At 32.6% G+C, this 27,340-nt stretch overlaps 3 protein-coding genes across 6 annotated transcripts; 1 reads left to right on the top strand and 2 right to left on the bottom strand.

Annotated features, from left to right (window-relative positions):
• Positions 1-12,293: 12,293 nt before the first annotated feature.
• LOC112706026 (1-aminocyclopropane-1-carboxylate oxidase 5) lies at positions 12,294-14,243 on the top strand. The gene is made up of 3 exons (XM_025757105.3): positions 12,294-12,614; positions 12,879-13,105; positions 13,340-14,243. The coding sequence occupies exons 1-3, from the start codon at positions 12,513-12,515 to the stop codon at positions 13,941-13,943; spliced, it is 933 nt and encodes a 310-aa protein (XP_025612890.1). The 5' UTR covers positions 12,294-12,512; the 3' UTR covers positions 13,944-14,243.
• A 359-nt stretch (positions 14,244-14,602) lies between these two features.
• Positions 14,603-19,750, bottom strand: LOC112706024 (NAD kinase 2, chloroplastic). Its single transcript, XM_025757099.3, has 8 exons — positions 19,078-19,750; positions 17,033-18,880; positions 16,555-16,676; positions 16,273-16,414; positions 15,952-16,176; positions 15,684-15,758; positions 15,468-15,569; positions 14,603-15,183 (listed from the first exon to the last, which is right to left on the bottom strand). Exons 1-8 carry the CDS (start codon positions 19,336-19,338, stop codon positions 14,980-14,982), a joined length of 2,979 nt encoding a protein of 992 aa, XP_025612884.1. The 5' UTR covers positions 19,339-19,750; the 3' UTR covers positions 14,603-14,979.
• Positions 19,751-20,760: 1,010 nt separating this feature from the next.
• On the bottom strand, positions 20,761-27,079 carry LOC112706025 (ubinuclein-1). Of its 4 annotated transcripts, none has more exons than XM_025757101.3 (13): positions 26,421-27,079; positions 26,031-26,117; positions 25,783-25,875; positions 25,578-25,654; positions 24,545-25,151; positions 23,859-23,958; positions 23,623-23,732; positions 23,424-23,507; positions 23,086-23,211; positions 22,695-22,817; positions 22,563-22,610; positions 22,389-22,490; positions 20,761-21,460 (listed from the first exon to the last, which is right to left on the bottom strand). In XM_025757101.3, the coding sequence occupies exons 1-13, from the start codon at positions 26,601-26,603 to the stop codon at positions 21,011-21,013; spliced, it is 2,190 nt and encodes a 729-aa protein (XP_025612886.1). In that variant the 5' UTR covers positions 26,604-27,079; the 3' UTR covers positions 20,761-21,010. The 4 variants fall into 4 exon arrangements, with proteins under 4 accessions (XP_025612886.1, XP_025612885.1, XP_025612887.1 ...); XM_025757100.3 differs by having other exon boundaries at positions 23,424-23,510; positions 26,421-27,073; XM_025757102.3 differs by having other exon boundaries at positions 23,424-23,510; positions 23,623-23,717; positions 26,421-27,073.
• Positions 27,080-27,340: the final 261 nt, after the last annotated feature.

The raw sequence follows: 27,340 nt of genomic DNA, 5'->3' as shown, positions 1-27,340 counted from the left end.
GGTTTGGAGTAGACTTCCAGGTCTTCATCAACAGCGCCAATGTTCTGAAGGTTACCTGAAACGACGATTTAGGCCTGAACGTAAGGTCCAAACTCCTTCTGAGGCAGCATCCGACTTGTGCTGGTGGCGAGGTGTCACCGTCCGAGTTCCTCGTTAGGAGGTGGAGGTGGTACCTGCAAGAGACTTCGATGCTTAAGTTAGCAAAGGCTTTAGTAAGTTCTACCTTTAATATACTTAATGTTGTCGGAATAGATGACTACCTTTTAGTGTAGTTCTACCTTTAATAGTGGATAATCATCCCTTTTTTCTAGGAAAGTTATTAAGATCTCCCTTCTAAATAAATGAGAGATAACTTAAGAATTAGTTACTTATTAAAGTAAGTAAAATTAAGTCGCAACACTCGATCTTAATGAGGTCGAGGAGGTAGGATGAAACGAAATTTTTTTGTTGGACCTTTATTCATTTTGAATCTAGTCTTATTTTTGGGTCAGTGTATGAACAATAACTTTTATTAATAATAATAATCTTATCATATAAAAAATAGATAATTAAATTAAATTAAAATAAATTAATTAATTAAGAGCATAAACCAAATCTAAGTGTATGTTCATGCATGTAACCTGGCCTAGAACAATTTCTTTAATTTGTAATGGTCATTATTGTCGTGGGTGCATTGTGAGAGACACCATTACTCACCACCCATGTGTTATTCTTTTTGTGCCATTAACCTCAAAATTAAACTAAATTAAATTAGCTTATGGATATGCAATGCATGAATATAGCTCTGAAATTCAATTGCCCTTGAACACGCTCTCATGTCTATGCTGACACTATTGTTGGGGGAATGTATTGGTATATACATCATTGTACTTAACTATTAAAATATTAACTTAATTATATTTTTAAAATTTAATTTTAATATACTGTTAATATAAAACAGTTTTATAAATATATTCAATTATATAATGTCATATTAGTAAAAATAACTATTTTTTTATATTGACTGTGTGAATATTTATTTAAAAAAATAAATATAATTAAATAATTATATAAAATATTTTACACTGTTAATGTATCAAAATTAAACTTATGTTTTTATATACTCTAACTTTTGCATTATATATATTTTTCAATTTACTTTGTTAAAACCTCAATTTAATTTCTACATATATGTGTGCAAATCGTTATAAAATATTAGCACCAAGTAAAAATGAATGTCATGTGTATAATAAAAATAAAAATATATAACAAAAAAAACCCGAAAAAAGTGTCTTCCTTCTAAAATTAATAAATTTGGTTTGTTCAAGCTATTGTATATGAGAGATTCAATTTTAATTTAGACTATATATATAAGAAACTAATTTTAAATTTTGTCTTTGGATAGTGTGATAAATGAATGACATGTGTTTCCAAAAGTTTACTTTTGGCGAACAAAGCTTATTCTAAAACATGTCATGGCGGCTTTTATTTTTTTTTAATTTTATTCTTTAATAATATTATAATTTACAAATAACTAACCAATTTTCATTCTCTATTGATCACGGCATTGAAAATGTGGGGAAAAAAATCTTTTTCTTTAATTTCGTTTTGATGGTAATGCCGAATGAATATATGATAAAACTTTTTATTTTATCTTATGTTTTTTTAATTTGGTTTACTTACTATTTTATAAATTCTTTGTGCTATGAACTCTAATAATAATAATAATAATAATAATAATAATAATAATTCAGACCCAAAAAGAAACTTGTGAAAAGAATGCATCTATGTGTTGACTTTGACTCCTGGTGGCTGAAAAACTCTAATCATTGTCTGAAGGTTCTAATTAACAATGCTCCTTGATTTTCTCTAATATTAACTTTTCTGTTTAATCTAGCTTAAATTAAATTACTGCAAATAGTTTTTGAGTGATACCCTAAATTTATAGGCTCTAACGACTTTGTGAAATACTATGCAAAACATACCTGTTTTAATGTCCAAATAAATTTATTGATTAAACTACAGTTAAGGAAATCCTAAATAAATTTATTTATTAAACTACAGTTAAGAAAACCCTAGAGAAAAAGATGAGAGCAAACTTTTACTAAAATTGTTGAAAATGAGTTGAGTTAAATCGAATTAAATCAAACTTAAATTTATTTAAAATAATTGAGCTTTAACTCATAACTCGACTACTCTAATATTCAAATTTATTTGTAAAGTTCGAATTAGATTTACCAAAAGCTTATAAGCTAGTTGGACTTCATAAACTATAAATAATATAAATAAATATATATAATCTATAATTTTATAAATAAATAATTCATATATAAAAAAATTATTAATACTATATATTGTATATTTATGAATTATAGTTTATGTCTTTTACCAAATAAAATTATATATAAAAAATAATTATAAAAATTTAAAGCAAAATATTAATATATAGATATATTATTTTCTATTATAAATAATTTAATTAGGCTTGTTATTTATTTAACCTACAGTAAATAAATAAAGATATTATAATTTAGATATGATAAAAATAATAAAAAAATTAATACACTCTCATATATTTAGCAAAACATAAATAATGTTATAATTGTGTTGTAAAACTATATATTATTATAAATTAAAAGTATAAAATACATAATATATGTTTTAAGATAAATAATTACAATAAATAACATGTATATATATATAAGAGTTAGTTTACGAGTCAATGAGTTAATTTTATTCAAATTTAAATTTGGTTCATTTAATATATGAATTCAAATTTAAATTCAAACTCAAATTTGCGAGTTCATGAACTCAATTTATCGAGTTGTTAACAAATTAAATTCAAGTAGTTAGTTTACGAGTTGACTTGATTCACTTTTATCCAAATTCTCACAGAAATAATTAAAAAAATATAAAAAACTAATAAAATTTATTATTTTTAACCAACAGTTATAATAATATTTAAAAGTATTAACTAAAAAAATATTGTTAGGCTGTTGAACTAAAAGTATTATTGATGCTAAAAATAGTGGCTAATATAAAATAAATTTACTGGTTTTTAAAAAAATCATAATTAAAAATAGGGAAAAAAAAAAGGAGAAAGCTCCCATTATATTATTGAAAATACTAAAAAAAATGGGAAAGAAAGAACAGGAGAAACAAATTAATTAAAGCACCTCAAATGAGAGACACCTTATTATGTCAAATCATCTCTATGGTTTTAAATAATGGCCTTCTATAATTAAAAAGTTAAATGAAAATTTGAAAACAATATAATGGTTGGGTTATAAAATGTCAGAAACAAATATTGAAAGCTGCATAACAACAACAACAATTGCTCATCTGATTTAATGAAATCTCACATGACACCGACTACAACAGTTTCAGTTTCTGTATATGTGTCATGCATTTTTTGTTCTTTTCTTATGTTTAATGTGATTCAATCTTCTTTCTGTTCTTCTCTATTCCAACTTTCCATGTTAGGATGGACCTACATTTTTGGTATTATTATTGTGACCCCACATTAATAATAATAATGTCCCATTAAAAAGTATCATTGCTCTCATCAAATCTCTAGCATGATTACAAGGAGTTTACTCTTTACATAATTAGAAAAATATAATATAAAACAAAGAATTAATCTTAGCATACAAGCAATTAGCATTTACAAGTTTTACAAGTGCGAAACTTACTAAAACCTAAACGCGCTCCAATTTATACGTACAAGTCACGCGCTATATAATAGACTTTAGTTTCAATCAAAATCAATTAACGCGCAAATATCTCTCTTCCAATTTTCAAAAGATTTTCTTACCTTTTTCGAATCTCTTGCCAAGTTTCTTCGTTCTCCTTCTCGCATTCTTCCTTGGTCGTTTGGATCCTTCTTTCTTCTGCGTTTATCACTTCTTTGGTCTTCGTCATTCACCTGAGTTTTGCGAACTGTAACGCTAGCTTCATTTTATTTTGATTTTCTGGTTTCTGAAATCAAATTTTGAAGTCCTTTTGAAGATAATGGATGATTCAACCTCAGATTGTTAGTGCAATCACGGCAAAGTGGATTCAATCTCAGATTGTCAGCTCAATCACAGCGAAGTGGATTTTGAATTTGAATCAAACGAAGTTCCTGAAGTTTGATTTAGTTTTAGTTAATTTTGATTGTCTTGTTGAATAATTCGTGAAGCTAGACTGTGAAATTAATGCGTGAACATAATATGTGGATTGAATCTAATGTATTAGTTTTGATTAATTATCTGCAATTTATAGCAGACGCTTGGGTGTAGATCAGAACTTTTTGGGTGTATTTTTATGGAGGTTTGGGTGTATTTACAGTTTATGGTTTTTTTTTTGTTATTTTTAATTGACTTGTTGTTGTTCAGGTGTATATCAGGAGTCCTTGGGTGTATATTACTTTGATTGTTATTTTTTTTATGAGGTGCAGAAATTTTATAGTATTTTCTTGTTTTTAACATGTTGTATTTTGCAGTCTCTCTCTGTTGTTGATGAGCAACTTGTTCCCAAGGTAGGAATGACTTTTAAAAGCCTTGAAGATGCTGTAAAATTTTACAAGGACTATGCCAAGGCTACAGGTTTATTATATCCAGTTAAACCTCTTTCATGCTGTATCAGTGGTGCATCCAAATTTCAGCCAATATCAAGGACGTGATATGAATTATCAGTTTAGAAAACCAGCAGCAGTGGATAATTTTTTGGGTGTATAGTTACAAAATATGAGTGTAAACCATAGTTTTCTTTTTCAGCCAATATCAAGGACGTGATATGAATTATCAGTTCAAAAAACCAGCAGCAATGGATAATTTTTTGGGTGTATAGTTACAAAATATGGGTATAAATCATAATTTTCTTGAGTGTATTTCTGCTGTTTATGTTATAAATTATTGTTTATTTTTTTTATTTTGGTATAGGGTTTAAGGTTTAGGGTTTAAGGGTTTAGGGGCTTAGGGTTTAGGGATAAAGCATTAGGGGATAGAATCTGGTGTATATTTAACCTTTTTTGGGTGTAAAATGAGATTTTATGGGTCTAAAAATCAATGATTTGGGTGTATAATAGGTTGGGTGATTTAGGGTTTAGGGTTTAGGGTTTAGTGTTTAGGATTTAGGTTTTTAGGGTTTAGGGTTTAGGATTTAGGTTTTTAGGGTTTAGGGTTTAGGGTTTAGGTTTTAGGTTTTTAATGTTTAGTGTTTAGGGTTTATGGTTTAGGGTTTAGGTTTTTAGGGTTTAGTGTTTAGGGTTTAATATTTAGGTTTTTAGGGTTTAGGTTTTAAGGTTTAGTGTTTAGGGTTTATGGTTTAGGGTTTCTAGGGATAAATCATAAGGGGGAATAGATGTTTGGGTGTATAATCAACATTTTTTGGGTGTAAAATGTCAGGTTATGGGTGTATATTTAATTTTATGTTTTTTTTATATTATAGTACCTGTAAATCAGACATTTTCAATACACCAGAGAGAGTTTAATTATGGAAAAAAAATTTACTTATAATTGGATCAAATATATTTACAGCATGTGTTCAATTTTTTACAAGAGTATATAACAGTTACATTAATCAGTGTCAATATCATTAGAATCTATCTGAAAAAATGGACTCAATAATAATGAGGATGGTCTGGACAGTCTTATTGCATGACTTCCGCTAATGGCTTCAATTTTGTCTTGATTCATTTCATGGAATAGAAGACATATATTTGTTCTTACATTTTTTACAGCTTGTTTTTTGCCTTCCATTTTTACTGCAATGAAAAATACACCCATAGATATCAGTCAGATACACTCATAGATCAACCAGATACACATAAACTGATTTCATAAGTATTTGATGAGATCAGTTCAAAATGATGTTAAATTGACTCAAACATCGATAAATATACAAGTTCAAGCAATATTACAATGTCAAGCAATACACAGCCAAGGACAAGCAGTATTAGAACATTTGCAACAGTTGACTATATTAAATTAATGAGTTCAGAAATATACACCCAACACATTACGCCATATACACCAAACAATCAACCATATACACCCAACACATTATGCCATATACACCCAACAAATTACGCAATATACACACAAAAATCAGTTAGAAGAAGAACTAGAACAAGAAGAACTGTAAAAGCTAGAACAAGATGAACGATAAAAACTTAGATCAGGCACGTACACCCAAACCAATTTCATAAGTATTTAATTAGATCAGTTCAAAATTATGTTCAATTCACCGAAACATGGATAAATATACAAGCTCAAACAATATTACAATGTCAAGCAATATACACCCAAGGACAAGCAATATTAGGACAGTTGCAATAGTTGATTATATTACATTATATGGGTTCAGGAATATACACCCAACAAATTACGCCATATACACCCAACAATCAACCATGTACACCCAACACATTACACCATATACACCCAACAATCAACCATATACACCCATACAAATTACTCCATATACGCCCAACAAATTAAGCAATATACAGCGAAAAATCAGTTACAAGAAGAACTAGAACAAGAAGAACAGTAAAACTTAGAACCACTTTGAAGAACAGTAAAACCTAGAGGAACTTACAAGAAGAGTAAAACCTAGAATAAGAAGAATAGTAAAAACAGTGATATGAGATTTAGAAAAAGAAGATCAGTAAAATCTAGAAGAACATAGAAGAACAGTAAAACCTAGTTCTTCGATTTCGAAATCAGAAACAGAAATGTGAAAAATGTACAAGATGAGTAAAATAGTAACGTACCTTGAATAATATTTTTTCGTTTTTTCTGGAGATTGTTGATGGAGAGTTCTATCTTCGCGACGAGTTCAACCTTGAATAATGTCTTTTCAGTTTGAAATGTTGCTCGAAACTTTATGGTTTGTGTTTTGTTTGAAGGAGAAGAGGAAGAGTTAGACATGCGAGCGCTTATTCCAAAGAGTAACTGTTTGAGTGACGCGCGTAGGTTGACGCTCCATTCAAAGGAAATGAGTGCGCGTGGACAAATTATTGGGGTGAGTTAACTTGTAAGACTTATAAGCCTTTTTTATTTGTATGTGTTGCAGGTTTCTAAAATAAATTTATCTACATTATTATGCAAATATAGTCATTCAAATTAAAGAGCATTATTATTTATTTCTTCTTTTATTTTATCAGAAGAGATATTTAACTTAGTTATGCCCGTGATGGTACGTTGTTGTCTTAATAATTTTGTCTCTTTTAAAGGCTCTTTAAAGTTTATAATATACAAAAATATTATTCGTACATTAAAATTAGTCACTAAAATCAGGCATTAATATATTTGTGTATAAATATATATATAATTTAATTTATTTTTAATATGTATTTATATTTTAGTATGTATTTTATAGTAATAATTAACTTTAATAGCTGATTTTAGTATACACATAGCATAATCCTTACATATATGATATATATGATTTGAAGTATATTAATTTTATATAAAAATATTACGTACACAATAAAAATGAGCCGTTAAATCAATGTATTTATATATAAATATATATATTATTTAATTTATTTTAATATATATTTTGTAATCTAATTATATATATTTTATATAAGTAACTGATTTAGTGATTATTTTTTATGTTCATATAATATAGTTAATTTTTTATTATTATATAATTTTTGTTTGAGTATTAATAAAGACTTTTTGAATGGAGGTATGATTTTTTTTTCATAATTTTGATTGATAAATATGTATAACCGATAACTTTTCTTAAAAAAAAGGCTTGGATAATATTGTGAGGGCGTGCTTAAATAATATAACTTAAAAAATAAAAAATTAAAAAGAAGAAGAGAGCTAAATAACAAAAGGTAGTGACAAAAACTATAAAATGTTGGCTATCCACCATGTCTCCAAATAATTAATGTGTCACATCTATGTACCAAAATATCACAAAAACAAAGAGAGAAGAAAACACACACAAGATCAATTTCCAGTTCGTACACAAGTTTAATTTAGAAGTGAAAAGTTACTTGTAAATATGTAAATAAATAATTATGTTTTATTTTCAAAATATGTTTTTTTGTCTAAAAGATAATGCTTTGTGGATTTTTGGTTATTTGATCAGATTAATTTTATAAATCGTATAATCTTAATTTGCAACTTGCATCATACATGATACCCCACACATTAATTTAAAAATAAATAAATAACTAAGAATCTTAACGAACCTCACCAATAAAAAAAGTATCAAATTATTGATGAATTGAGATCAAAACTTCAGTGCTGGCACTGAACACTTTATTTGTCTGCATATAATAATGCTATGATAAAATCCATTAGAAGTGAAGGGCCACGTATACTTTAATTAGGGTTGATAATAGGTACGATAAAATAAGGTTTAAGTTATATTTTAATTTTATTTGTAAATCTAAATTTTTCAATTTAAATTTTTTAATTCAATTAAGGTGGGTTGATTTAGTTGTTAGTTTACTAGTCCTTTTAAATAAGTGTTGAGGTTCAAATTTCGTTTTGTGCATGGATCAATCTATTAGGCAGCCGACAAATCCTTAAATAACGCTCAGTGTTACAGCAGATTAATCCTTGACTTAGCGGGTTGGGAGATACCATGAAAAACCTTACCCAAAAAAAAATCTCCTAACTCGACTTTATCAAATTTGATATATAAAAAATAAATTAATTTTTATTCAAATACAATCTTTGATTTTTTTCATAATTTATGATATCAAACATTAATTATGTATTATTATTAGTAAATTAAATTACTATAGTTTGATAATATTTGATAATTGAGAAAAAGAGAAATCTAAATTAAATCTCCACTCATGCATTATATGTATATATATTTTTAAGAATGTGCAGAAATACAGGTAAAATTGATCTGATATTCGAATTAAAGTGGGTTGGATATTAACTGGTATAGGTAATCCTTTGAATCCTAGCTTTAATTTTGTGACCCAATAAAAATAAACAAAAAAATAAAATAAGTTGTTTAATGCAATCTTTAATAAGGAATTTTGATTTTTGAGAATGGTTTCGAAGTACTAAAAGTACAGCAATGAATGAGTTAATGATGTAAAATTTGGGTCCTTAATTAGAAACCAATATAATCTGTCTGCTCAGAAATGTACCCCTAAAAGTCGTACAATTGGAATCAAATTGAAAGGCCAATAATTCAGCTAAGTGCTCTTAACAACACAACAAGATAATGTTAGTTCTGATGAATCATAGATCAGTGACCACACCACACATGGCAAGGAGGAAAATCAAATGGACAAAAATAAAAGTATAATTAATTAATTAATAAATAGTGCAAGTTTGATTCTTCTAAGTAAGATTTATATATAGTTCAAATTTTTAGAATAAAATATTCGTATTTAAAAAGTTAATTACAACATAATGAATATTTTATACTCAAATTAAATAAGCTAAAATATATTTTTAAAATTCAGATAGTCAATTCGAAAAGTTGACAATAATTTATTATGAAATATCAATATTTTTTTATTTGTTGTGTTTGCGTGTCAAACACATTTTGCACGCGATACTCATCAACACTTGTCAGATATGGGTGTCTTTTATGTCCAACTATGTTTTAATAAAAAATAAAAAAATAAAAAATTAAAGGTAAATGATTGTGTTATTATATACATTAAAGCTTTGACCATTCATTTCCTTAAACCTAAAACTATGCCTTGAAATGTGTGTCAAGAATAATATTATATTGTTAATGACAATTGTCAAGAAGGAGCATGTCATGTGTGAAAGTCTATATTTGTTACCACAACAAATTAAAGCAATGTAAAGGGGTTAGTCAACTTGATTAAAGTATAGTCGGCAAATGCTTAAATTATACACAAAAAAATTATCAATTTCAAACTCTAAGGATAATTCCATGTTAGTGTTATTAGGATGATAGTAGCTAGAATTTTTCACATTTAATTTCCTTTGAAAATTTGGCGTGAATCAATAGCAAAAGGAATAGTAAACTAAATCCCATAACTAATGACAGATATCATGGAGGTTAGAGAAAGTCATAATCATATAATTCCTATGTATTAAATATTAATAGACTAATCATTATACTATTGCTAGGTTCTAATGGTTTAGTTGGTTGGTTCAAACATGGTGCTGGCTTGGTTTAATTCTAAACTATAAATGAGGTCAAACATAGTTGCCGTTGACAAGAATAAATTCTACATTTTCTAATGAATATCTTAGAAATATTAAAATTGTATAAATAAAAATTATTTATAAAAAAATAAACTTTTAATGCATACAATATATCTTATTTTATTTACATTATTGAGTTATTATATTTATAGAGTAAACTACCATTTATACCTATGAAAGTTAAAAATACTGACATATCTATCCATAGAAAAAAAGAAATTACCATTTATATCTATAAAATATGGATTTTACATAATAAAATTATCCAAACACTAAAAAATTACCTAAAAATCCTAAATTACCCTTATTTTCACCACTACTTTTCTAATTTCAAATCCCACTACCACCCAAACTCTTCTTCACCACCACTCTCATCCCTAACTACCACCATCACTGTCGCTATCTAAAATCCGCAAACTTCCTGGACCAGTTAACACAAAACGACGCTGCGACGGAGAGGTGTGGCTTTGCCGCCGTTGCCACTAACCTCAACAATCGCTGCTATCTCCGGAGGCAAACCTTTGTGATTTTGAACTCAAGGTGTTCTACAAGTGTAACATAGTAAGAATATGTGCTGCATCATAGAAATTAAAAATTTAATCAGGAATGCAAACCAAAGTAAACAGATCAATGAAAATGTGAAATTGGATCAGTAGAGCGAGATAGAGGAAGGTTGAGTGGGTGAAAAACAGCATAGCGTCGTTGGTGGTGTCTAATTCCTTCTTCTCCATTCCCAAATTCAAAACCTTAGCTTTTACCATTGTCGTTAGTTTCTTACCCTATTGCACTACTTCGCTATTGCACTCAGATCTCCAAATTCCCCACTCTGCAACCACCAACCCAAAATTTTCACAGAATTTTATTCTAATTTCAACAATACCCTAGTCTTGAGCAACATCAACAAACACCATGGACATGGAAGGATTATTGCTAATCTGCGCCCCCTAGACACCGTCGAGGAGGATGACCAAGGCAACCGCATAGGCTACATCAAAGGTGAATACTGCCTCGGTATTAATTTCACATATTTCTCATTTTTGTTCTCTAAATTTAATTCAGTAAAACTTGTTCAATCGTTTCTTAGACAGCTTGGGTCCGCCTTCGAACTCGAAATTTCTGGCGTAGGTTGGACCAAGTTGAGGCGCGCTATAAAAAAGCCGATCGTGGGCGTCACTGTTGGAGTTTCACATGGCGGGGTAGTCGGATTTCCGACAAGAAATGTAGGAAGATACAGAACGAGGGAAGACTAGAGGCAGTGAGTTAGCGTCGTTATTTCTGGAACGTTTGTGGGAGACACAGGAGGCGTTTTGAGTGATGGTGGTAGTTGAGGTTTAAGGTGATGGTGAGAAAGAGTTTGGGATTAAAAAAGTGGTGGTGTGGAATAAGAGGAGAAGTTAGAAATGGGTTATATAATTATATTAGAAGGTAATTTGAAATTTTTAAATAATTTTTTTTAAATTTAGATAGTTTTGTTAGCAAAAGTCATGTTTCATAGACACAAATGGTAATTTTCTTCTTTTATAGGTAGATATGTTAAGTTTTCAACTTTCGTGGATAGAAATGGTAGTTTACTCATATTTATTTATAAAAATATTAAAAAAATTATAATGATAGATGAAAGAAGATAGTGTAATTAGGTCTTTATACCTTTTTTTTCTTTTAGTTGGTCTCTATATTTTTTTTAATTTTTTAATTAAATCTTTTTTAGTGTAAAAAATATTAAAGTTAACTGAATATTTTTTTATAAATTGAATGCATTTATAATTAAAATCTAATTTGATCTTTGATCGCATGTATCTTGGAACAAATATTCTATTAATTTATATTTTTGACATAAAAATGACTTAATTATAAAATTAAGTAATGTAGGGATTCAGTTAATATATATATATATATATATATATATATATATATATATATATATATATATATATATATAATAACCTAATTAAAAATATAGTAAAATTATAAAAATTAATAGAATAATTAAACTTAAATCAAATTAAATTTCTTAATTAATAGTGGGAGAAGAAAGGGAGAGAAAAAAAATAATTTATGAAGAGTTCTATTATATGGATGATGAACCTGAAAAGTGAGGGATTGTGTTGTAGACATTACAAACAAGAAGTAACTCCGAAAGCAAGCATTGACCTAAGAATAAATAAAATTTTAATTAAATGTGTGACCATCCGTGACCTTGTAAGTTATAACTGCTATCTATAACTAAATTGGTTGTATATCCAATTTGGTGGGAAACTTTTTATTATAAATACCCAAACCCACTCTTACAAAAACCACATCAAATAAAACATTAACAAAAGGTAGTGTTTTCTGTTTTCTCACATTCTCACATTCACACTAACACTCTGATCTAAAATGGCAGTGCCAGTGATTGATTTCTCAAAGCTGAATGGTGAAGAAAGAGCCAAAACTATGGCTCAGATTGCTAATGGCTGTGAAGAATGGGGATTCTTCCAGGTAATATAGTAAATTTTTTTGAAATAAATTAAATAATTTTTTATTTTCCAAAAAAAAATATCTTTGTAGACATAAATTCATTTTTTTTTCTGAGATGCAGATTGTCTAAGCTTAGCTCTTAGGCGATCTGCATGCAGTGGTGATTTGTTTTGATAAATAATGAATTGTTTTAATTTATTTGAAAAATTTTCCAATTAATTAATTGTATAGCTAGAAAATTTGAGATTTTATTTATAATCTTATATATTATGTTTGGTTTTGCAGTTGATCAATCATGGGATTTCTGAGGAGCTCCTTGAGAGGGTGAAGAAGGTTTGCTCTGAGTTCTATAAGCTTGAAAGAGAGGAGAATTTCAACAACTCTACATCAGTTAAGATCATGAATGATTTAGCTGAAAACAAAAACAATGGAAAGTTGGAGCATGTTGATTGGGAGGATGTAATCACTCTTCTTGATGATAATGAATGGCCACAAAATCCACAAGAATTCAGGTATATATTGAGAGGAAGAGTGAAGGTTGAGAGAGGGAGAAAGTGAGCTGTTCTTTTTCTTTTTCTTTTTTTGTTTGAAAAATTTTCAAAGTGAAAACCTAAAAAATGTTTGTTATGTACTTCTTTTATGGTTTCCTACTATAAAATTAATTACAATTGAGTCTACATTATTACTAATGAAAAATGATCTAGGTAACAAAATCATGTATAACTGAATTCTAACTTGGATGGCAGGAAAACGATGGCCGAATATCGATCGGAGCTAAAGAAATTGGCAGAGAAGATGATGGAAGTGATGGATGAGAATCTTGGATTGCCAAGAGGATACATGAAGAAAGCATTGAATGATGGAGAAGGAGACAATGCATTCTTTGGTACCAAGGTGAGTCACTACCCTCCCTGTCCCTATCCAGAGCATGTCAATGGCCTGCGAGCTCACACGGACGCTGGAGGACTCATCCTTCTCTTCCAAGATGACAAGGTGGGAGGCCTGCAGATGCTCAAAGATGGACAATGGCTAGAAGTGCAGCCTTTGCCTAATGCCATTGTCATTAACACCGGCGATCAGATTGAGGTTTTGAGCAATGGCAGATACAAAAGTTGCTGGCACCGGGTTCTGGTTTCGACTGAAGGGAACAGAAGATCAATTGCTTCTTTCTATAATCCTTCATTGAAGGCTACCATATGTCCTGCACCAAAGTTGGTGGCTGAAAAGGATAACCAACAAGTTGATGAAACTTATCCTAAGTTTGTTTTTGGTGATTACATGGATGTCTATGCTAAGCTCAAGTTCCAACCTAAGGAGCCAAGGTTCCAAGCTGTTGTTAAAGCCACATGAAAAAAATAGCACTTTGGTTTTCAATATAGAAAATACATTTGATCCCACCCCTTTATTTTTGTTTTTATTTTTGTTATCTTTTCTTTGTTTATTGTTCTTGGTGCTATACATGTTTGATAGCAAAGAGTACCACTTGGTTGCTGCTATTCTAAGTTTCTTAAGAATGCAAGCCATTGTGGGTGCTAGTGTCCATGTTTTGTTTTCTTTTTCTTTTTTTAGAATATTGTTTTGGTGGGAGCATCTGGGCTTGAATTGTACCATAGTACTTATTACATAAATTATAGTGTTATCTGCTATAAATTCTGAGTCCTTGAATTATTGCCCTTCTTTATGATTCTGTTATCATCCCAAAGAAGCAACCATATAAATGACATACAATTTTCCTTCAGTTCAGTTTCCTCTTAAGAGGTCATAACAACAAAGGTTACCTTCTTTATCAACAGGAATCACATAATGGAAACATAATTCAAAATACAAGGTTACCTTTTTAAATCACAGGTTAGACTAATTGTTTGATCCTTCACAAATACATAGGACATTGATTTTTGTTGTCAAAAAGGTTTTTTTACATCAAGTCATTAGATGCATATATGTTTGATACTTCATTTTCCATGAATTAATTTATTTATTTTAAGGCACATATTTTTTAGGCATCAAAATGACATCAAATATATCTTTTGTTATTCATATAAAAGAGGCTCTGTGCAGCCATTAGCACAATTATCTCATTAACAAAAACAAATGAGAACTTCCTCTTCAACACAAGAAGTTTGACAGAGTGGTAAACTTTCAGAAGCATCAATGAGAGCTACTTCTAAGATCAATAATTTACAGCTTCAAATCCTGTCAGTATACAATAGCTTTTTACCAAAATCACATTTGGAAAAAACCCTATCTCCTCATTTGGAAGCCAAGTTAAGAAACTGGTATTGCCAACAAGTTCTATAGTCTTGAATGTATAATCTGTACTGAAATCATACACAAACCAAGCCTTCAAGTGAGAGTAACACAACCATTCTTCAGTTTCAGATATGCTTCATAGGGCCTTTTGATCAAGTCTTTCGTTCCAATTCAGGCAGCGAATCAAGCTGTGAAACCAATCACCGGTTTGATCGAACTTGTTAACAGTTGGAAGTGGGTGCTGACTCATGGATATTCGTACAGAATCTCCCCGAGAAAGTTGCTGCCTTCTCTTCCCATCAAATGATACCCAAGCATTGCTTCTTGCGTCTTCCGGAATCTGATATCAATAACCCTATGAAACTTAGCAGTCTAATTTTGATAAAAATAAATTTGAAACATTAATAAGAGATTAGCTCCATATTACTCAAGTGTGAATCCAAAATTCTCGACAAAGCAGCATTTTCCGAGACATAACTGCCTCAGAGACTTGGCTATAGGCTATAGCTAAAACAAGGGTAATATTTCGAATGGAACTTGCTCCTTAAGCACATGCAATTTTGGTAATAAATTAATAACATTCCAATATGATAGTTTTACCCCATAGAGGACGACAAACTTCACCTTTAATTCTAGTCGAGCAGAATCTGGAAGTATAACTGGTCTAAATGAGAGTGAATGCGGACAAATCGGGGTAAATAGCATGCAAGGAACATTTGGATGCACCTGCAGTTTTCTTTTGTCATTAGATAAAATCGTCGATGAAAGCATGACTAAGTCGTGCCAAATAAACTGATACTGCACGGATAAAGATGTATACATATAACAAGAAGTGCTTACCATGGAACCTCCAGCAGCTGTAGAATAAGCAGTGCTTCCCGTTGGGGTGGCCACAATGACTCCATCACCTTGTACCTGAAAAAAACGACAATATATATATATATATATATATATATATATATATATATATATATATATATATATATATATATATATATAAGGCATGACGTTGTTTCATAATGGTAAGGCTTTTCAGAGACAAGAAATTTACTATACTGACAAATCTCAGAGTGCAAATAAATGCTAACAAATACATGATAAAATTCACCTTGGTTATAAGTCTGTCATGTTCATAACATTCGATCTTTGAAAGATATGGATTAGAACCCCGATCAATAACAACCTCGTTAAGAATATCAAACACTTTCCCTGGCATTGCTTTACCCTTACGAAAAATTTCACATCTTAGACGCATTCTAAGAGTTATGTATACACCATCTCCAGTGTTATTTCCATGGATGACTTGTCGTAAGTCCTGCCTGTAGTCTTCAAACTAGAAACAATAAACAGAACAGAACAGAAGTCAAACAAATGGCTAAAGAGAGACCAACATTTTGTGGAAATTATTTATTGATTTGGAAAAGCTTACACTATGAGAAGCCAGGAAACCAAGGGAACCAAGGTTAAATGACACAACAGGAGGAATAGCGCCTCCAAATAGATTTGAAGCATGCAGAATAACACCATCTCCTCCCAAACAAGCCACAAAATCTACTTTCTCATGCAGAACACTGAATCAAAGGCATTATATATATATATATATATATATATATATATATATATATATTAAGCAACAATTTAATGAAGCAGAACTTAGATAAAAGTAAAAATAACATAAAATAAAATAAAATAAAGTGTTTGAATACACCACCTAGTATCTTGGATATAGAAGGTTTGAATAAATTCAAATCCAGGAAGTCTAGCAAATATATCATGCACATCAGGTTCCACAAAAATGTTCATTTTCTCTTGGTAATACAGAAAGGAAGCAACCTGCAGATAAGATACGCAAAATTACCCAATTGCCCTAGGCATACCACTCAAAGTCAGAAGATTCAACTAAACTAAATCCCCAGCTCTCATTGACCCTAAATACTCAATTTCTAACTTCCCCTTCTTTACATAAGGACCAAAACATTTCTGTCACTGACACATTCTTAGTAATGAAAATATAGATCCCATTCCTGAACGAAAACTGTGCAGACAGTCCTAGAACTCATATTTTACAGTTTCCATCAACAATCACTCAATGCTCAAAACTATGATGTCTAGACCATTAAAAACTAAAAGTAGACCCTCAATGATTCTTAGAGCCAATTTTTTTTTTATGAAGAAATAAAAAAAATGACCTCTTTAGCTTCTTCCATGAGTTGCTCCCCGGGCTTTTTCAGCAATAACACAGTCTTCGGTGTAGATTTCCACATAAGCATCTGTTGCTGGGTGCTAGGGTGAGTGAAGGCCAAAGAAGATTCAGTCACCTTTTCTCTCTCACAAGAAACGCCATCAGTCCGTACTAGGTACATCTCAGCTTTCTTTCTTGATTGCACCCTTACAACTCCAGTTGAGGATGCACACATGTCTCCCTCCATGAGTCCCAAGTCTTCATCATGTAAGGCTAACCCAGCCTTACCATCATCACTTTGAGACTTAGTCATTGTGACATTGCTATTATTCATGTAGCGCACATCTCCTTCACTTAACTCATAAACTGTTGTCTTCCCAAAGTTCGAAGTACTCCCATTCACTGACTTCCAGTCGCCACCAACTGTGATTGGAGGCTCTCCAGATGGATAGTCCACACGAGGTGACCCATTCAAACTTTCCCGATCCACAATTTCAGCGACGGGATTATCTCCATTGCTGATAGTCACTTTCCCCTGTGGTCTTCCAGCATGCATGTTCCTGGAATCTGTCAAACATTCTAAACTTTCAACCTTATAATTGAAATAAGAGGGTCCTGGGATCTTTCTATTTCTCCAAAATCTGGACATCTCTCTTTTGGAGAAGATGTCACGAGGAGGGATTTGAGCTTCTAAAGGGATAGTTTTGCTGGAGAAATTCATAGAAGCATTGTTCTCACTGCCAGTAATCACTCGTGAAGAATTAGGAGTAACTGCACCCAAACTCTCTTGCAACAAATTGTCATCCGTTTCTGCAGAGGATCTGGATCTCTCAGATTCTATTGAAGAGTCATGCAGTTTCGCAGATCCATTTGTATAATCTGATGGCCTTTCACTGGAAGTAACTGCTTCATTAGAAACAAATGATGATGCAAATCGAGTCATATACTGCCTCCATCTAGAGACCATGGCAGACGTTCTCCAAACTCCTTCCTGACTATGAAGATAGATTGGCCGTTTCCTGTAATTTGAAACGTAAGATGCAAACCTCTCAACCTGTTCCATTGTAGGTGCTCTCTGAACATCAACAGGGATTTTGACCAATTCAATTTTTCCAGATGAAATAGCATCATTAACAGCTTCATGATATAAATTATCTTTTACTGCCTCTTGTCTAAGATCTATGATAGTTTTATATCCATTATCCAGCAACCACTTTAGGCCTTCTTCAGTTACCTGCCCGCCTGTCCAAAATCCTGCTTCAGAGTCGTTCAATTTTGTGTCTTCTTTGGGAGCAGATAAATATACAGGACTCCAATTCGAAAACAGTTCTGGACATGGATCTTCCTCCCTGTGCGGAAAACCAGCATCATAGCATACATTCTTCAATCTCTGAAGTTTCCTCCACGCATCCAACCTTGGATTGTCACCTGGAACTAAATAGTTCTCAAGAGCAACATGCAAGCTCTCACAACACCTCTTCATCTCACTCCTAAAAGCAGCAAGTGGGGGCACCACGTCCTCCATCACGCCAACCCCTGCCACACGAAAGGGGGTCATAACCGAAGACCTTCTTCCAGAAAGAACATCGTCCCTCGCGGTGTTCACAAGTGCTACCATGCACCCAAGGACCGAAACAATCTTATCTTCTACAGGCAGCCTCTCATCCGATGGAACTTCATCGGAAACACTACATTCACCGGTTAGTGGATTGCACAACACGTTCATTAATGAGGAATGAAGCCTTTCATAATTCCTAAAGATCCTACAGTATGCCTCCACTTCAGCAATATCACCCGGAACCGGACCCACCCAAGGCAATTGTGACGGATCATGGGATTGGATATCATTCAAACTCTACAACCAAAGGAATCAAGATAAATTCTCTCTTTTTATTTCTTTCTAAATAATAAAAGGACCATGATTATCAATCATATGTCTATAAAATGAAATTCTTCCAGTAGTCAATCCATCAAAGAAAGCAGAAATACAGAAAATGTTCCTCAAAGTTTGGAACTTGATCAAATCTCGGTGAGCTAAGAGAAATTGGGTACCTGAGAATCCAACCCGAAACTGAAGGAAAAGGAGTTGGAAAGTTGGGCGGTGACGAGAGACTTGGGACGCCTCACTCCGCGGGTACTCCTACCCTTCGTCTTGAACCGGAAGCCGAAAGCGAAGGTTTTGGGACTGGGACTGGGATTGGGATTGAGGAAGGAGAAAGAAGAGAGAAGAGAAAGTGAGGATGCTACGGCGGCGGAGGCGGAAAGATTCATCGCGGTGTAAACGAGGTGGCACGTGCAGAGACATGCCACCATGAATGAGTGAGTTTTGTTTCACGAAGGAAACGGAATAGCGGAAGGATCTCCTTCAGTTTTCATTGATATGTGTTTGTTGGGTATTAATAATGGTGACGGTGCAATTGCAATTGTAATTGCAAGTGCACGTCGTGGTGGTGGTGGTGGTAGTGGTCTAGAAGTAGCAGTAGGAGGCATCATGCTCTGTTTTTCTAGTGATATAAGGTTTGATTTTGATGCACGTTGCCGCTATTTACTAACCATCCTTCTTGACGCCATCGCCATAGCCATCGCCATTCTACTTGTACCTCTAGGGCTCTAGCTACCTGCTTGCGCCTTTCTTTTTTTTAGATTAATTTATTTAATTATAATTTTTCACTGATATCCTTGGACAAAGCTTAAAAGTGCCCTGTCCTGTATGAATCTACTAATTTTAAGAATGTGATGTTTTTTTTGTTATTTTAAATTTTAGAAAAAATAATAAATAAATCCTTCACCTTTTGATCTGTAGACATTTTAATTCTTGAAGATTTGAAAATACATTTAAGTTCTTAACCTTTTCAAAATCTGGATATATCGATTTCTCATGTTCACTTGGTATGTCAGATTCAATAGAAAAATTAAACGAGTCACGTTGTACTAACATGGTTGATGCAGATGCACACGAGAGAGAATTTTTTAAATTGGACAAATTAGACTTAGAAATTAATATGTCCAAATTTTAAAAAAAAATCAAGAACTTAAATATATTTTTAAATTCTCATAAATTTGACCAAAAAATTAGAATTAATTTGTCCTTTTCTCTAAATTTTATTTTCTCGAAGACGGTACTAACTTATTACACTCTGGGTGTAATTGATTTAGAAAATAGTTTTGTATAAATAATGTATTATTATATCATAAAAAATTAAATTCTCCATGAATTAAAATAGGTGTTAAAAAGGATAAATATTTGACTTGTTTCTCAACAACTTTAACAAGACAAAAACATTATTTTTTTAGAACTGCAACTAATTTGTTCTCAGCCAGCCATAAATACTTTTACAGTTTTAATAATATTAATTAAGATAAAATAAAAATACAAAATATTTTATTAAAAAAATAAATATTTATACATTGAATATTATTGAAAATTACCAAAAGTTTATCTATTTTGTTAGAAATATTATACAAAACCCATATTTTTACTATGACACTCAATTAAGAGACTTTCTTCAGAAATCACTTCTTCCTATCCTGTTAAGTTATCACAGCATTATGTGTATCTAATTCTTGTTTATGACCCAACAATGTTTCTTACAATTCTTACAAGCTTGCCAATAAATTAACTGCTATTGCTACTTATTGGTGCAACTAAATCAGACATTAGTCACTCCCGTAGTATACGCCCTAAAGACCTCAACTCAGAGCATATGAACAAAACTACAACCGGGACCAAGCATAAACGCCAGAACAAATTAAGGTTTGTCACCACTAATAGAAATTACAATTATCAAATCTATCTATATTTCTCAACAAAACTAAAGAGAGACATAATTACAAAAATGGCAGCAATCAGTAGAAAACCATTTGATGACAGGAAGACTGCGGAAAAACTATTTATTCAAATATTAGATGGAAAAAACAAAAGAAAAAAAAAGGGAATAAAACAGAGGCATTCTGCTACGTAAAGGACCTAAGCTGAGATATCACGTTAGCTTGACTGTTCAAGACCAGGGATAGATGTTGGCTGAGGATTTGATTTGGAGGGAACACCTCCAGAAGACTGCCTCTGGGACTTTGGTCGGTCTTCACCCAGCGAAGAGCCTGAGCCTAGCTTCTCGGTACCAAAATGTGCTCCTTCCAAATCAATTTCTGGCTTTTTCTTTATTTTCTTCTTTTTCAATGCGCCATCTGCAACCCTCACATCATCTAGGGAACTGGTAGAACTTGCCTTGGCTTTTTCTTGTTTTAAGCCGTTCAATGAAGGACTGGGGACGTGGCCACTTGTGCTTGTATTGGAAACTGGCTTATTCGCGGAAGGAAATGCATGACTGCTAGATTCTGTAGCTGATTTCTCCCGCAAGTTCTGCTGTGCATGACTGGTTTCAAGCCGAATGTTTTCCTCTGGCTTCAACTTTTTCCTCTTAATCTTTTCCGGATCCTAATAATTCACAATGAGATAATCAACTTAAAATGACCAAATTGTTCGGTCTAAAACAAGTTCCTGCTTGTCATCTGTGCAGAAAATGAGGAAAAAACAAGGTCCTCCACTCTTGTAATAATACCAACGCCAAGATTTGCAGAAATAAAACATCAAAGAAGTTTCTGTTATCTGCATCATTACATTATTTGGGTATTTCACGATTTCTAACACTGCAGATAGAACTTATAACAGTCATGGCAATATGGTCCACTCAATAGACAATTGTATGATAACCAAAATAAGTGTTAATAAACACATCCTGCTAAAGAAGAATCACACTATCACTACCAACGTAGGGAAGAAATAGAATAAAATGACATTGGAAGCTCCAGATTCATATTCCTGTTAGAACCCAGTGCTTAAACTTACCATCGCATGTTAGGTTCCAGATAAGGTTTAGGTTTGGGGTCTGAATAGGGTTCAACTGCTCTGTTTTGGTTTGGCACAAGCATTTCTTTCCTCTTGCAGAACACCTCTTTTAGGTTCACAAAAACCTTCTGTTATATTGTAACAGCGTTGAGTTCTATTACATGTCACCCCAACCACCACCATCAACCCCCCCCCCCCCCCCCAAAAAAATAAAAATAAAATAAAACCAACCAACAAAAAATAAACAACACGAGACATTTTCTATTACATTGTCGAGCTCTTCCCTTTGCCTTCCATTTTCTCCACTCATTTAGGTACGGGTCTCATATACAAGTTAGACCCTCATAGCCTAACGTAAAATCTTATATTGACAACCTTGTCTGCCACCCCAAACATGTGTAATTTACTAATTTCCAATGCTACAGTGATACATATATAGGTATTGGCAGTCTAAACACTAAGTGTGAGAATCAAATCATCCTCCTTTTTTTTTAAATTATTCACTGCTAAAGGATACCTTATGTCTGTTGTGCAGTGCTCTGCGCCTCTCTTTGGCCCTGCAAATTCCACGTTTGATCCCATGGTTGTCCATGCAGCCACTTGGCCATAATTCCGCAAGCTGAAGACAACCAGAAGGTTAAAGACACTATAATGAACCCTACATATAGATTCTTGAAAGGATGAAAATCACCTCGGCATACAGCTTTCTGATTTGTGGACCTGCATTTTCATCCAAACCCTAGAGCAATTGCCAAGAAAGATCAATTAGAGATATTTTCATCAACAAACAGAATTTCAAGGAATTGATAGCTGAAATTCATACTTCAACATAAAGGTCATAGAGATCACAGATCTTGTCCTCCAATGCAGTGTCCATACTAAACTTCATTTTTGTTATCATTTTCCCATCAGAACCAAATTCTTGAGCATCACCTCCAGCTCTTAGCTGTTCTCATACGTCATGAAAGAAATAAACTAGATAAATAAAAGGATAAAAAGAAACATCCCAATTTAAATAAACAAAACTATAGTTAAGAAAAGCAATCAAATCCCTTCAAGGAAAATGATCCAACAGTAAGCTTTCCATTAAGAGAGGCACCCAATAAAAATTATACAAAATGCATACCATGGTATGAAGCTCAGAAGTGAATAAAGATGAAACACATGTTATCCATTTTATCAATATTTGATAAGTGGGGGAAACAAAAATAAACCTTGGATTCCAAAGTTGGGGCCAGCGTCTTAATCATATCAACAACTTCCTTCTTTATCTGTTGAAACCTATCATCTTTCTCCTGCTTTGCTGACAGACCCGTATTGATCATTATTTTTAAGTTTCTCTGCAATAGGAAACATTGTAGGAGAAGGTAAATAGTCTAAATGTGTGTATCACAGTGAAAAGGAGAAAACATATGGGTGAGAATTTAGACTTATTATATAATCTAGAGTGACTTATTATAAAATGTATCTATTTATCTATATTATAACAATATAACTACTGTAAATAACCAACACAAAAATATTATCTGTTTATTTTCAGCAGCAGCAATACCTTTAATGTTCTAAGCTGAATCAAGTGCCCAAGAATACCATTAAGACGGTTAATTAACTCCTTTGATACTTTCCCTTGGTTTGACTGCTGCAACAAAGACATACGTTTAATATTTCAATATTTCAAGTCCTTGAATGAAAAGAATAAAACTGTTTGTATATCTGTAAGCATAAATTTAAGAAAGACAATATGCTAGTACCGCTAGTCTAGCAACTTTAGCAAGCTTGAGCTTTATTTCTCTAGGCAACCTCCTTTTGACTGCCTGGGATGTAGCATCAGCCTCCTGGTTTTCCACTGCAGGTGGCCTTGCTGTCATATCAAATAAGCATGAAAGGAAACAAAAGGAGGGGGGGGGGGGGGGGACCTTGGTATTAGGAACAAGTTTCCCAGTTTTCTATCCAGTAACATGAAATTCATAACAATTCAAAAACTTACACTCGGCAACCATTTTCTCTAATTCACGAATAGCCTTTTCCAGCACTGAAATTTTTGGCCTAACACTAGAACCATCTTTCTTGATCATGTGTTCAGATTTCTGTATAAGAATCAAGCAAACTCATGACAAAGATAAGAAGTAATGCAATAAATGCAGTTTCATGCATATATTCTTTTCAACTCTACTACTTAAAAATTACAATCAATCCAAACAAGCCCTTAATTAATTCCTTTATTTGGATGCAATAAAAGTTAATGGAGATGAACAGAGAATGAAGGAGCACATTCCATCCAATACCACCTTATTGTCTCTTCCCCAAGGATTTGCAAAAGGAAATGGAAAGAATGTCAATTGCTAACTTACTTCCATTCGAAAAGTTATTACATTCCATTCGGTTACTAAAATATTCAAACAATGGAGTAGAACAATTATGCCACTCCACTCTTTCCTTTTACTCTCCATCATATTCCAATCTATTCCATTCCATTACTTACTGACAATAAAACACAGCCCAAGATTCTAAGTGTGAGAACCCATTTGTTTTATAGCAAACACTAAGGAGTAATTGATGAAGCACTCTAGTGCAGAGGACCCCTATTTTTAGTATCTTCTTAAAACATTTTTATCAAGTCAAAATTCAAATACGAATGCAACGGAAAAACGGATAAAAGATCTGAGAACTCACTGTTACTTGCGTAGCAGACTTTCCTATAGACAAGTTAAGATCCGGCAATTCACGCATGCCATTTCTTTCTTTCAGCCGAGTTGTATTCTCCAAATCACCAATAGTACTTGATGGTCTTCCAGGTTGGGCTTTAGAATGTACATGTGCACCTTTCTCATGGGATTTCTGATGAGATGGATCAAGCAAGCCACCAGCATCTTTATATTTATCACTTATGTTCTTAGATTGAGAAACTCCTTTCTTCTGCTTATCAGCATCTTTTGCTTCTGCCACAGAAGCATGAATATCATCATTTGATGCTTTCAAAGAGACAGAAGAGTCCATTACAGGTTTAGTATCAGCACTTTTCTTTTTAGAATTAATTCCAGTGACATCAGATTGATTCTGAAATTTCAACCCTTCATGAGATTCACCAGGTGCAACTAAATTCTGTGTGGAATTAAGTGTACTCTTTGCCTGTACTGAAGCTTTCTTTTCCAACGCTGGCTTACTCAGTTTAGCTTGTTTATTTGAAACACGATCATTATCTTTTTCACTGGGATTCTTCAGTGTCTCCTTTCTGCGCCTTTTTTTAGGTTGCTGGTTAGGTAATGCCGGAGCTTCAGCTCTGGTAATAGAGTTTAAAAAAAATGGAAAATCAGTAAGAATGACTGGTGATGTGTTTGACCAAGTTCAATACTCCAATACTGGAGAATATATTAATGTTATAACAAGCCAATGTTATAAATGTTGCCAGAAACTTGATGTAAATACTATCAATACCAGATTGTCATTGGAATAAACAAAGAAAGATTTAAAAGAGAAAGAAAGGAGTTGTAACTGATGAAAACGGTGACTTGAGAAACTAGCACTTATTTGACAGCAAGTAAAATAAAATGATGACAACAGACCACCTCAGCAGTGAAACAAGATCAATAGTTCAGTAATTTGTAAGGAAACCTTATCTATGATTTGCTTACTCTAAGCTAAGTGGTACTCTTAAAATATCAATCATCAATCATTTAAAGAAAAACATGTCAAAACAAAAACTTACATGCGTTCCAATTTCCCCCTATTTACAAAGAACCCGTCATGTTTGATTGCAGAATTATCAACCTCAAAGTATTCATCCTGCATGGCAAACAGTTTGAAAACATAATATAGAAGTAGAAAAAGTCCAACAGTAGAATAATATTCCTGTCAGCAATCAATGATCACAAGAGCCACAAAAAGCCGAAACACTATATAGAGATACTAACCAGCTCAGCATCATCAATGAAGGAGTCTTCTGTATCATACTGATCATCATCAGGAGCATCAAGCATATCCTCGTCGTCACTACTATCCTTACCCTGAAAATTAATTCCGCATTCCATATATTAACAAATAAAAAACCTACATATCAACACCAAAGCACGCATATAAAACACGAATCAATGGCTTAAACGAATAATTAATACCAACAAGGAAAACAGCATAAAAATCCCAGCAAGCAACATAAACATACCATGTAAAGGCGCTCAATCTTCTCTATTACAGCACTGAAACGGTTCGGCTGATTAGCATCTTTTCCCTCAATATCAGAAGCTTGTTCCTAAAAAAGACAAAAGTTATAGTCAAAGCTAGCATAACTGTGAAGCACATCACCATTGCAAAAAAAATAACAATAACTTCAACGTACTAACAAAATTCGATTTCACAATACAATCCGCAATTCCAAAAATCACAGAAAACAGAATGCTAAGCATCACAGTCCAAATCAAAAGGAAATCAAAATAAAACAGAATAAAAAGTTCAAAACCGAGAAAAGTTTCACCTATGGCACTATCTAGTATGTGAATTCAACAATGTACAAAAATTACAACGAAGATTGAGGCAAAGAAAGATTAAGACTAACCGGAGCAATTACGTCATCGAGCTTGGGTTTTTCGGAGGAGGACGATCCATTGGTTCTGTTAGCATCTTTGAGAAGCTTCTTCCACGACACGATTGTAGTCTCTCCCGGGCGAAGGTCCACCGTGAAAATCATACGGTCGCTCTTCTTGACGAACGACGACGACGGCCTCTTCTCCTCCGCCATGGCCGTAGGCGGCGGGAGCAAAATCAATCGGTCACCGTCTCAGGCGAAGATTCGAGTATTTTCGGAGGAGATACTGTGAGTAAAAGCCCTAGGGGAGCGGAAGAACAAAGAGGGGATTTTCGGGTTGAAGGAGAGGGATTGCGCGGGATTCCGAAATTATTATTAATTAACGAAAATTAACGAAAATTAACAAAAATTAAAATAGAATAGAAGGAAAAATTAAATGGAATTAGAGATAAATGAAAAAATAGTAGTGTGTGTGTAACTGCAATTCGAGTTTCGGAGTTTGCTCGTAAAATCTCGGTTGTTCTTGCGAGCAAAAGGGGAAAGTGGGTCGGGTTTGGTGATGGGCCGGTCGGGTCGTGGGTCCACAGAACGAAGTGTCTGCACTTTGCGAGATTCAGTTCCAACTTCCAACTGAGCTTCTAAAACGGTAGTCCTAGATTGGTCACGTGTGACTTGTTGACCACAAAGGTGGTTTTGGTGATATGGTTGGACAGGACAAATATAAAGATAGGAAAATAGCAAAAATAGCGAAAATATAGAAAAAAAAATTGTATCATGAGATTTAGCATTTTATTATCTATTCCAATTTTAGATATACTTTTTGTATTTTCTATTTCTATATTTAAATTTTGTCTTTTAGATAAAATACAACATAACGAAAATTAAAGTAAGAATGGAAATTATATATGTTCTAAATAGATATGATTCAAGAATGGGTTCACGTCAGAGTT

Source organism: Arachis hypogaea, chromosome 8 (assembly GCF_003086295.3).
Source record: "Arachis hypogaea cultivar Tifrunner chromosome 8, arahy.Tifrunner.gnm2.J5K5, whole genome shotgun sequence".
NCBI classification, from domain to species: domain Eukaryota; kingdom Viridiplantae; phylum Streptophyta; class Magnoliopsida; order Fabales; family Fabaceae; genus Arachis; species Arachis hypogaea.
Note: the sequence above shows the minus strand (reverse complement) of the source record. Positions and strands in the feature narration are given on the sequence as shown.

Coding starts and splice junctions, on each gene's coding strand:
- LOC112706026 (XM_025757105.3), top strand. CDS start 12,513: ATGGCAGTGCCAGTGATTGATTTCTCAAAGCTGAATGGTGAAGAAAGA. Junction 12,615..12,878: donor AAGAATGGGGATTCTTCCAG/GTAATATAGTAA, acceptor TTGGTTTTGCAG/TTGATCAATCATGGGATTTC. Junction 13,106..13,339: donor CAAAATCCACAAGAATTCAG/GTATATATTGAG, acceptor CTTGGATGGCAG/GAAAACGATGGCCGAATATC.
- LOC112706024 (XM_025757099.3), bottom strand. CDS start 19,338: ATGGTGGCATGTCTCTGCACGTGCCACCTCGTTTACACCGCGATGAAT. Junction 18,881..19,077: donor GTTTCGGGTTGGATTCTCAG/GTACCCAATTTC, acceptor CTTTGGTTGTAG/AGTTTGAATGATATCCAATC. Junction 15,759..15,951: donor ATGACAGACTTATAACCAAG/GTGAATTTTATC, acceptor CGTTTTTTTCAG/GTACAAGGTGATGGAGTCAT.
- LOC112706025 (XM_025757100.3), bottom strand. CDS start 26,603: ATGGCGGAGGAGAAGAGGCCGTCGTCGTCGTTCGTCAAGAAGAGCGAC. Junction 23,511..23,622: donor CTAAAGTTGCTAGACTAGCG/GTACTAGCATAT, acceptor TCTTTGTTGCAG/CAGTCAAACCAAGGGAAAGT. Junction 23,212..23,423: donor TTCAGCTTAGAACATTAAAG/GTATTGCTGCTG, acceptor TTCCTATTGCAG/AGAAACTTAAAAATAATGAT.